The sequence below is a fragment of the Ranitomeya imitator genome, chromosome 4, assembly GCF_032444005.1.
Source record: "Ranitomeya imitator isolate aRanImi1 chromosome 4, aRanImi1.pri, whole genome shotgun sequence".
Taxonomy (NCBI): Eukaryota; Metazoa; Chordata; class Amphibia; order Anura; family Dendrobatidae; genus Ranitomeya; species Ranitomeya imitator.
Window position 1 is genome coordinate 6627136 of NC_091285.1, and position 10205 is coordinate 6637340.

At 59.4% G+C, this 10205-nt stretch overlaps 3 protein-coding genes across 4 annotated transcripts in view; 1 reads left to right on the forward strand and 2 right to left on the reverse strand.

The window, feature by feature from the left end:
* Nucleotides 1-2013, reverse strand: part of DNAI7 (dynein axonemal intermediate chain 7) — a 62230-nt gene extending 60217 nt beyond the window's left edge. Inside the window, exon 1 of the mRNA XM_069762821.1 lies at nucleotides 1923-2013. Coding sequence (XP_069618922.1) covers nucleotides 1923-1925 — 3 coding nt within the window. The 5' untranslated portion in view covers nucleotides 1926-2013. The remainder of the gene's footprint in view (nucleotides 1-1922) is intronic.
* On the forward strand, nucleotides 1992-6793 carry ETFRF1 (electron transfer flavoprotein regulatory factor 1). Of its 2 annotated transcripts, none has more exons than XM_069762826.1 (3): nucleotides 1992-2048; nucleotides 5788-5883; nucleotides 6181-6793. In XM_069762826.1, exons 2-3 carry the CDS (start codon nucleotides 5839-5841, stop codon nucleotides 6397-6399), a joined length of 264 nt encoding a protein of 87 aa, XP_069618927.1. In that variant the 5' UTR covers nucleotides 1992-2048; nucleotides 5788-5838; the 3' UTR covers nucleotides 6400-6793. The 2 variants fall into 2 exon arrangements, with proteins under 2 accessions (XP_069618927.1, XP_069618928.1); XM_069762827.1 differs by having other exon boundaries at nucleotides 2035-2328.
* On the reverse strand, nucleotides 2345-5173 carry LOC138673828 (pneumococcal serine-rich repeat protein-like). The gene is made up of 2 exons (XM_069761865.1): nucleotides 3854-5173; nucleotides 2345-3520 (listed from the first exon to the last, which is right to left on the reverse strand). Exons 1-2 carry the CDS (start codon nucleotides 5171-5173, stop codon nucleotides 2345-2347), a joined length of 2496 nt encoding a protein of 831 aa, XP_069617966.1.
* Nucleotides 6794-10205: the final 3412 nt, after the last annotated feature.

Here is a 10205-nt window from a genome sequence, read left to right on the forward strand (position 1 = left end):
CGCAGTCCCCCGGTTTCTGGCCGCCGTCCCACCTCGCAGTCCCCCGGTTTCTGGCCGCCGTCCTCTCTCTCAGTCCCTCGGTTTCTGGCCGCCGTTCCCCCTCAGTCCCCCGGTTTCTGGCCGCCGTCCTCCCTCTCAGTCCCCCGGTTTCTGGCCGCCGTCCTCCCTCTCAGTCCCCCGGTTGCTCGCCGCCGTCCCCCCTCTCAGTCCCCCGGTTTCTGGCCGCCGTCCTCCCTCTCAGTCCCCCGGTTTCTGGCCGCCGTCCTCCCTCTCAGTCCCCCGGTTTCTGGCCGCCGTCCCCCCTCTCAGTCCCCCGGTTTCTGGCCGCCGTCCTCCCTCTCAGTCCCCCGGTTTCTGGCCGCCGTCCTCCCTCTCAGTCCCCCGGTTTCTGGCCGCCGTCCTCCCTCTCAGTCCCCCGGTTTCTCGCCGCCGTCCTCTCTCTCAGTCCCCCGGTTTCTCGCCGCCGTCCCCCCTCTCAGTCCCCCGGTTTCTGGCCGCCGTCCTCCCTCTCAGTCCCCCGGTTTCTGGCCGCCGTCCCCCCTCACAGTCCCCCGGTTTCTGGCCGCCGTCCTCCCTCTCAGTCCCCCGGTTTCTGGCCGCCGTCCCCCCTCTCAGTCCCCCGGTTTCTGGCCGCCGTCCCCCCTCTCAGTCCCCCGGTTTCTGGCCGCCGTCCTCCCTCTCAGTCCCCCGGTTTCTGGCCGCCGTCCTCCCTCTCAGTCCCCCGGTTTCTGGCCGCCGTCCCCCCTCTCAGTCCCCCGGTTTCTGGCCGCCGTCCCCCCTCTCAGTCCCCCGGTTTCTGGCCGCCGTCCTCCCTCTCAGTCCCCCGGTTTCTGGCCGCCGTCCTCCCTCTCAGTCCCCCGGTTTCTGGCCGCCGTCCCCCCTCTCAGTCCCCCGGTTTCTGGCCGCCGTCCTCCCTCTCAGTCCCCCGGTTTCTGGCCGCCGTCCTCCCTCTCAGTCCCCCGGTTTCTGGCCGCCGTCCCCCCTCTCAGTCCCCCGGTTTCTGGCCGCCGTCCTCCCTCTCAGTCCCCCGGTTTCTGGCCGCCGTCCCCCCTCTCAGTCCCCCGGTTTCTGGCCGCCGTCCCCCCTCTCAGTCCCCCGGTTTCTGGCCGCCGTCCTCCCTCTCAGTCCCCCGGTTTCTGGCCGCCGTCCTCCCTCTCAGTCCCCCGGTTTCTGGCCGCCGTCCTCCCTCTCAGTCCCCCGGTTTCTGGCCGCCGTCCCCCCTCTCAGTCCCCCGGTTTCTGGCCGCCGTCCTCCCTCTCAGTCCCCCGGTTTCTGGCCGCCGTCCCCTCTCTCAGTCCCCCGGTTTCTGGCCGCCGTCCCCTCTCTCAGTCCCCCGGTTTCTGGCCGCCGTCCCCCCTCAGTCCCCCGGTTTCTGGCCGCCGTCCTCCCTCTCAGTCCCCCGGTTTCTGGCCGCCGTCCCCTCTCTCAGTCCCCCGGTTTCTGGCCGCCGTCCTCCCTCTCAGTCCCCCGGTTTCTGGCCGCCGTCCTCCCTCTCAGTCCCCCGGTTTCTGGCCGCCGTCCCCCCTCTCAGTCCCCCGGTTTCTGGCCGCCGTCCTCCCTCTCAGTCCCCCGGTTTCTGGCCGCCGTCCTCCCTCTCAGTCCCCCGGTTTCTGGCCGCCGTCCTCCCTCTCAGTCCCCCGGTTTCTGGCCGCCGTCCTCCCTCTCAGTCCCCCGGTTTCTGGCCGCCGTCCCCCCTCTCAGTCCCCCGGTTTCTGGCCGCCGTCCTCCCTCTCAGTCCCCCGGTTTCTGGCCGCCGTCCCCTCTCTCAGTCCCCCGGTTTCTGGCCGCCGTCCCCTCTCTCAGTCCCCCGGTTTCTGGCCGCCGTCCCCCCTCAGTCCCCCGGTTTCTGGCCGCCGTCCCCTCTCTCAGTCCCCCGGTTTCTGGCCGCCGTCCCACCATTCCTCCTCTCCCCTCGTTCTCACCATGTTGCTGCTTTACTCTCGGTGGAGCGTCCTAGTTGCCATAGAGACCGCGGGGCCTTCTGGGAGCTCGGCGCAGCCGGTGACGTCATCGGTAGGCTCCGCAGTGTTGCCGGAAGTCGGTTGGAGGTCAGTGCGCGGAGACAGCAGCGGCCCCCAATCTGCCTGTCCGCCCCCCGGTCACACCGCCCCCGGGGCATGCTGGGAGTTGTAGTCTCAGCACTGATTTGTCAGATTCCACAATAAAGTGGAATTTTCTCAGTTATTGTTTTCATTTATTCAGCATTGATTGGCTGCAGCCTTCTTATGTGGTGTAACCTGAGAATCTGAGCGCTGCAGCCAATCACTGGTCACCAGGAGGGCACAGAGTATGGAGGATGGGTGCTGAACGGGCGCAGGACCAAATGCGGTTAGTTTTGGTCTCGTTAAGAGTAAAAAGTCGTAAAACTATGGATAAGGGAGCAGCCAGCTGTACAGACAGATCGGAGCGAGTTCAGCCGCGGTGCTCGGACTGTGGTGTTCGGACTGCGGTGTTCGGACTGGCCGCGGTGCTCGGACTGTGGTGTTCGGACTGCGGTGCTCGGACTGCGGTGCTCGGACTGCCCACAGTGTTCGGACTGCGGTGCTCGGACTGCGGTGTTCGGACTGGCCGCGGTGCTCGGACTGTGGTGTTCGGACTGCCCACAGTGTTCGGACTGCGGTGCTCGGACTGTGGTGTTCGGACTGCGGTGTTCGGACTGGCCGCGGTGCTCGGACTGCGGTGCTCGGACTGCGGTGCTCGGACTGGCCGCGGTGCTCGGACTGTGGTGTTCGGACTGTGATGTTCGGACTGCGGTGCTCGGACTGGCCGCGGTGCTCGGACTGCGGTGCTCGGACTGCGGTGTTCGGACTGGCCGCGGTGCTCGGACTGTGGTGTTCGGACTGCCCACAGTGTTCGGACTGCGGTGCTCGGACTGCGGTGTTCGGACTGGCCGCGGTGCTCGGACTGCGGTGCTCGGACTGCCCACAGTGTTCGGACTGGCCGCGGTGCTCGGACTGTGGTGTTCGGACTGGCCGCGGTGCTCGGACTGCGGTGATCGGACTGTGATGTTCGGACTGCGGTGCTCGGACTGGCCGCGGTGCTCGGACTGCGGTGCTCGGACTGGCCGCGGTGCTCGGACTGTGGTGCTCGGACTGGCCGCGGTGCTCGGACTGCGGTGCTCGGACTGGCCGCGGTGCTCGGACTGTGGTGTTCGGACTGGCCGCGGTGCTCGGACTGTGGTGTTCGGACTGGCCGCGGTGCTCGGACTGTGGTGTTCGGACTGGCCGCGGTGCTCGGACTGTGGTGTTCGGACTGCCCACAGTGCTCGGACTGTGGTGTTCGGACTGGCCGCAGTGCTCGGACTGTGGTGCTCGGACTGGCCGCGGTGCTCAGACTGTGGTTTTCGGACTGCCCACAGTGCTTGGACTGGCCGCAGTGCTCGGACTGTGGTGTTCGGACTGCCCACAGTGCTCGGACTGGCCACAGTGCTCGGACTGCCCACAGTGCTCGGACTGGCCGCGGTGCTCAGACTGTGGTTTTCGGACTGCCCACAGTGCTCGGACTGGCCGAAGTGCTCGGACTGTGGTGTTCGGACTGGCCGCGGTGTTAGGACTGCCCACAGTGCTCGGACTGCCCACGGTGCTCGGACTGGCTGCGGTGCTCAATTGTGGTGATCGGACTGCCTACGGTGATCGGACTGGCCGCAGTACTCAGACTGGCCGCGGTGCTCGGACTGCCCACTGTGCTCGGACTGTGGTGTTCAGACTGGCCGCGGTGCTCGGACTGTTCGCGGTGCTCGGACTGGCCGCGGTGCTCGGACTGCCCGCGGTGTTCGGACTGCCCACGGTGCTCGGACTGGCCGCAGTGCTCAGACTGCCCACGGTGCTCGGACTGTGGTGTTCGGACTGCCTACAGTGATCGGACTGTGGTGTTTGGACTGGCCGTGGTGCTCGGACTGTGTTCGGACTGGCCGCGGTGCTCGGACTGTGGTGATCGGACTGGCTGCGGTGCTTGGACTGTGATCGGACTGGCCGCAGTGCTCGGACTGTGGTGTTCGGACTGGCCGCTGTGCTTGGTCTGGCCGGGGTTCTCTGGCCGCGGTGCTCGGACTCTGGTGCTCGGAGTGGTCGCTGTGCTTGGTCTCGCCGCGGTGCTCGGACTCTGGTGCTCGGAGTGGTTGCTGTGCTTGGTCTGGCCGGGGTTCTCTGGCCGCGGTGCTCGGACTCTGGTGCTCGGAGTGGTCACTGTGCTTGGTCTGGCCGGGGTTCTCTGGCTGCGGTGCTCGGACTCTGGTGCTCGGAGTGGTCGCTGTGCTTGGTCTGGCCGAGGTTCTCTGGCCGCGGTGCTCGGACTCTGGTGCTCGGAGTGGTTGCTGTGCTTGATCTGGCCGGGGTTCTCTGGCCGTAGTGCTCTGACTGGTCACTGTGCTTGGTCTGGCCGGGGTTCTCTGGCCGCGGTGCTCGGACTGGTTGCTGTGCTTGGTCTGGCCGGGGTTCTCTGGCCGCGGTGCTCGGACTCTGGTGCTCGGAGTGGTCACTGTGCTTGGTCTGGCCGGGGTTCTCTGGCTGCGGTGCTCGGAGTGGTCGCTGTGCTTGGTCTCGCCGCGGTGCTCGGACTCTGGTGCTCGGAGTGGTTGCTGTGCTTGGTCTGGCCGGGGTTCTCTGGCCGCGGTGCTCGGACTCTGGTGCTCGGAGTGGTCGCTGTGCTTGGTCTGGCCGGGGTTCTCTGGCCGTGGTGCTCGGACTCTGGTGCTTGGAGTGGTTGCTGTGCTTGGTCTGGCCGGGGTTCTCTGGCCGCGGTGCTCGGACTGTGGTGCTCGGAGTGGTTGCTGTGCTTGGTCTGGCCGGGGTTCTCTGGCCGCGGTGCTCGGACTCTGGTGCTCGGAGTGGTTGCTGTGCTTGGTCTGGCCGGGGTTCTCTGGCCGCGGTGCTCGGACTCTGGTGCTCGGAGTGGTTGCTGTGCTTGGTCTGGCCGGGGTTCTCTGGCCGCGGTGCTCGGAGTGGTCGCTGTGCTTGGTCTGGCCGAGGTTCTCTGGCCGCGGTGCTCGGACTCTGGTGCTCGGAGTGGTTGCTGTGCTTGGTCTGGCCGGGGTTCTCTGGCCGCGGTGCTCGGACTCTGGTGCTCTGACTGGTCGCTGTGCTTGGTCTGGCCGGGGTTCTCTGGCCGCGGTGCTCGGACTGGCCGGGGTATTGGACTGGCCGTGGCTCTCCTGACCCAAGTGCGACCGATTCATGTATTTCACCCGGCCAGTCCGAACACTGCAGCTGATCTCCGCCGTCTGACTGCGCCCTGACCATTAGAAACGTCACACAACAGGATTTTATTTTACTGCAAACAATTAGTGTCTTTTAGTGACGTATGGTGAATGAGGCTAAAGCATTCCGGATTCCCCAAATCACCCCGTAATGCCGAACCAAATGAATAAAAGATATAAACAAGTCACATAAAAAAGTCGCCAAGTAAATAAGGAACGAGGCGTAAATAATTATTGGGTACAATTATTTTATTCCAGGAAAAAGGCGCAAAAGTAACGATGAATCGACTCCTGTGACTCCCAAAAGAAAAAGTTAATAAAAGTTGATTAATAAGTTCTAATTACCCAGAAATCATTGTATCGAGAAATGCAACTTATCCTCCAAAAGACGAGAAAAAATGCCAAAGTTCTGTCTTCAGTATGCAATGATGGGAGAGCGGGTGGCAGGGAGCGTCCCCACCGGTCCTTACAGTTTGCAGTTTACGCTGTGGATTTTTGTGATCCGCTGCGCAGATTTCCTGCAGTCGGTTTCTCCGCGTATTCGCCGGTGGTCTCGCCTTCCTCCTCCTCACACCCATCTGCTTCTCTTTCAGCTGCGCCCTCCATGATGTGCTGACCGCAGAGCTCGTCCCTCGGGTGTGGACATGGCGAATCCTTTGCGAGGAGAGGTTGTGAAGCTGTACAAGAACGTAAGCCCCCAGAAATGACCACTGCCTTAGCTTGCTCATCCAGAGCCTGCTGACTCATGAATAGCATGCCAGTTTCTACTGCTACAGACAGACCTGACCTGTGGTTTGTCCTGAGCACGTCTTTACGTGAATAGGATTCTAGGCCTGCAGTGAAGACTGACACAGCACAGGTTGGGCGCCGCCGTAGCTGTACAAAATGTAGATTTATACACCAGCTGGGTGCTGCCCCCTGCAGGCACTGATTAGTCCGACAGCTTTCCTTCCCTGTATAAGACCATCCATCTTTCTCATCCGCAGCTTCTCTTCTTGGGACGAGAATACCCGAAAGGTGAAGTCTTCTTCAAGGAGCGACTGAAGAAAGCCTTCATGAAGAACAAGGATGTCAGCGACCCGGAGAAGATCCGGGAACTCATCTCTCGGGGGGAGTTCGTCATTAAAGAGCTGGAAGCGTTATATTTCCTGCGCAAATACCGTGCGATGAAGCAGCGATACTACGAGGACGGCCCCGGATCCTAGAAAATGATGATGTGAACTGAGGCCAAAGCACAGAAGTGGTCGGTCGGCCAGAGGGAAAGTCCATGATGTGCCGTTCATCCCCCGGCCGAGGATACGCGCAACTGTGGCCGAGATGCAGATCGCAGTTTGCTGCTGCAACATTGCAGAACAGTGCAAGGAGCGGAGTCACAATGTAACGAGCGACATCCAGCGAGAGGTGAGGGATCCGTGGGGTCCTGACTCTTCATCACTTACTGCGCTGTGATGTCGCAGCGGCAAACAGAAACCTGCTTCTTGGTCAAAGTCACCGCGTAGCCCCGGCCCAAGTGCATTATGGTAAATTGGTAAAAGACAAAAATGGCCCGCTGATCGTCTGCAGGGAAGAGAGATGGGTAATAAAGCTCAATCACTGCGGCCCGAGGTCTCGGCTCCCTCTATTCCTCTGCTTGCTGTCAGTGACTACAATTGTTTACATTCAGAGGCCTGAGCACATTCTGACCTAAAACTGAACATGCAAATGGCCCCTTCAGAGAGGAACAGGACTAGAACAATAGCGCCACCTATTGGAAGCAGCAATCCTACAAGTCCAAATCGACCCGAAAGTATGAGAGCTTATTTCGCTAGGAGAGACCTAATACTGCCAACTTGTTACACTGTATCAGCGGTGGACATCTCTGTGTGCAGCTTGTTACACTGTATCTGCGGTGGACATCCCTCCCGTGTGCAGCTTGTTACACTGTATCGGCGGTGGACATCTCTCCTGTGTGCAGCTTGTTACACTGTATCAGCGGTGGACATCTCTCCTGTGTGAAGCTTGTTACACTGTATCGGCGGTGGACATCCCTCCTGTGTGCAGCTTGTTGCACTGTATCGGCGGTGGTCATATCTCCTGTGTGCAGCTTGTTACACTGTATCGGAGGTGGCCATCTCTCCTCTGTGCAGCTTGTTACACTGTATCGGCGGTGGACATCTCTCCTGTGTGCAGCTTGTTACACTGTATATAACACTGTTATACCAAGGAAGGTGACGGGCACAAGGGGGCATTCTTTGCGTCTGGAGGAGAGAAGGTTTTTCCACCAACATAGAAGAGGATTCTTTACTGTTAGGGCAGTGAGAATCTGGAATTGCTTGCCTGAGGAGGTGGTGATGGCGAACTCAGTCGAGGGGTTCAAGAGAGGCCTGGATGTCTTCCTGGAGCAGAACAATATTGTATCATACAATTAGGTTCTGTAGAAGGACGTAGATCTGGGGATTTATTATGATGGAATATAGGCTGAACTGGATGGACAAATGTCTTTTTTCGGCCTTACTAACTATGTTACTATGTTACACTGTATCGGCGGCGGACATCTCTCATGTGTGCAGCTTGTTACACTGTATCGGCGGTGGACATCTCCCCTGTGTGCAGCTTGTTACACTGTATCGGCGGTGGACATCTCTCCTGTGTGCAGCTTGTTACACTGTATCGGCGGTGGACATTTCTCCTGTGTGCAGCTTGTTACACTGTATCGGCGGTGGACATCTCTCCTGTGTGCAGCTTGTTACACTGTATCGGCGGTGGACATCTCTCCTGTGTGCAGCTTGTTACACTGTATCGGCGGTGGACATCTCTCCTGTGTGCAGCTTGTTACACTGTATCGGCGGCGGACATCTCTCATGTGTGCAGCTTGTTACACTGTATCGGCGGTGGACATCTCTCCTGTGTGCAGCTTGTTACACTGTATCAGCGGTTGTCATATCTCCTGTGTGCAGCTTGTTACACTGGATCGGCGGTGGACATCTCTCCTGTGTGCAGCTCGGCGGTTGTCATATCTCCTGTGTGCAGCTTGTTACACTGTATCGACGGTGGACATCTCCTGTGTGCAGCTTGTTACACTGTATCGGCGGTGGACATCTCTCCTGTGTGCAGCTTGTTACACTGTATCAGCGGTTGTCATATCTCCTGTGTGCAGCTTGTTACACTGGATCGGCGGTGGACATCTCTCCTGTGTGCAGCTTGTTACACTGTATCGGCGGTGGACATCTCTCCTTTGTGCAGCTTGTTACACTGTATCGGCGGTGGACATTTCTCCTGTGTGCAGCTTGTTACACTGTATCGGCGGTGGACATCTCTCCTGTGTGCAGCTTGTTACACTGTATCGGCGGTGGACATCTCTCCTGTGTGCAGCTTGTTACACTATATCGGCGGTGGACATCTCTCCTGTGTGCAGCTTGTTACACTGTATCGGCGGTTGTCATATCTCCTGTGTGCAGCTTGTTACACTGTATCGGCGGTGGACATCTCTCCTGTGTGCAGCTTGTTACACTGTATCGGAGGTGGACATCTCTCCTGTGTGCAGCTTGTTACACTGTATCGGAGGTGGCCATCTCTCCTGTGTGCAGCTTGTTACACTGGATCGGCGGTGGCCATCTCTCCTGTGTGCAGCTTGTTACACTGTATCGGCGGTGGCCATCTCTCCTGTGTGCAGCTTGTTACACTGTATCGGCGGTGGACATCTCTCCTGTGTGCAGCTTGTTACACTGTATCGGCGGTGGACATCTCTCCTGTGTGCAGCTTGTTACACTGTATCGGCGGTGGACATCTCTCCTGTGTGCAGCTTGTTACACTGTATCGGCGGTGGCCATCTCTCCTGTGTGCAGCTTGTTACACTGTATCGGCGGTGGACATCTCTCCTGTGTGCAGCTTGTTACACTGTATCGGCGGTGGACATCTCTCCTGTGTGCAGCTTGTTACACTATCGGCGGTGGACATGTCTCCTGTGTGCAGCTTGTTACACTGGATCGGCGGTGGACATCTCTCCTGTGTGCAGCTTGTTACACTATCGGCGGTGGACATGTCTCCTGTGTGCAGCTTGTTACACTGTATCGGCGGTGGACATCTCTCCTGTGTGCAGCTTGTTACACTGTATCGGCGGTGGACATCTCTCCTGTGTGCAGCTTGTTACACTGTATCGGCGGTGGACATCTCTCCTGTGTGCAGCTTGTTACACTGTATCGGCGGTGGACATCTCTCCTGTGTGCAGCTTGTTACACTATCGGCGGTGGACATGTCTCCTGTGTGCAGCTTGTTACACTGGATCGGCGGTGGACATCTCTCCTGTGTGCAGCTTGTTACACTATCGGCGGTGGACATGTCTCCTGTGTGCAGCTTGTTACACTGGATCGGCGGTGGACATCTCTCCTGTGTGCAGCTTGTTACACTGTATCGGCGGCGGACATCTCTCCTGTGTGCAGCTTGTTACACTGTATCGGCGGCGGACATCTCTCCTGTGTGCAGCTTGTTACACTGTATCGGCGGTGGACATCTCTCCTGTGTGCAGCTTGTTACACTGTATCGGCGGTGGACATCTCTCCTGTGTGCAGCTTGTTACACTATCGGCGGTGGACATGTCTCCTGTGTGCAGCTTGTTACACTGTATCGGCGGTGGACATCTCTCCTGTGTGCAGCTTGTTACACTATCGGCGGTGGACATGTCTCCTGTGTGCAGCTTGTTACACTGGATCGGCGGTGGACATCTCTCCTGTGTGCAGCTTGTTACACTGTATCGGCGGTGGACATCTCTCCTGTGTGCAGCTTGTTACACTGTATCGACGGTGGACATCTCCTGTGTGCAGCTTGTTACACTGTATCAGCGGTTGTCATATCTCCTGTGTGCAGCTTGTTACACTGTATCAGCGGTTGTCATATCTCCTGTGTGCAGCTTGTTACACTGTATCGACGGTGGACATCTCTCCTGTGTGCAGCTTGTTACACTGTATCGGCGGTGGACATTTCTCCTGTGTGCAGCTTGTTACACTGTATCGGCGGTGGACATCTCTCCTGTGTG

Coding starts and splice junctions, on each gene's coding strand:
- ETFRF1 (XM_069762826.1), top strand. CDS start 5,839: ATGGCGAATCCTTTGCGAGGAGAGGTTGTGAAGCTGTACAAGAAC. Junction 5,884..6,180: donor TTGTGAAGCTGTACAAGAAC/GTAAGCCCCCAG, acceptor TCTCATCCGCAG/CTTCTCTTCTTGGGACGAGA.
- LOC138673828 (XM_069761865.1), bottom strand. CDS start 5,173: ATGAATCGGTCGCACTTGGGTCAGGAGAGCCACGGCCAGTCCAATACC. Junction 3,521..3,853: donor AACACCACAGTCCGATCACT/GTAGGCAGTCCG, acceptor CGAACACCACAG/TCCGAGCACTTCGGCCAGTC.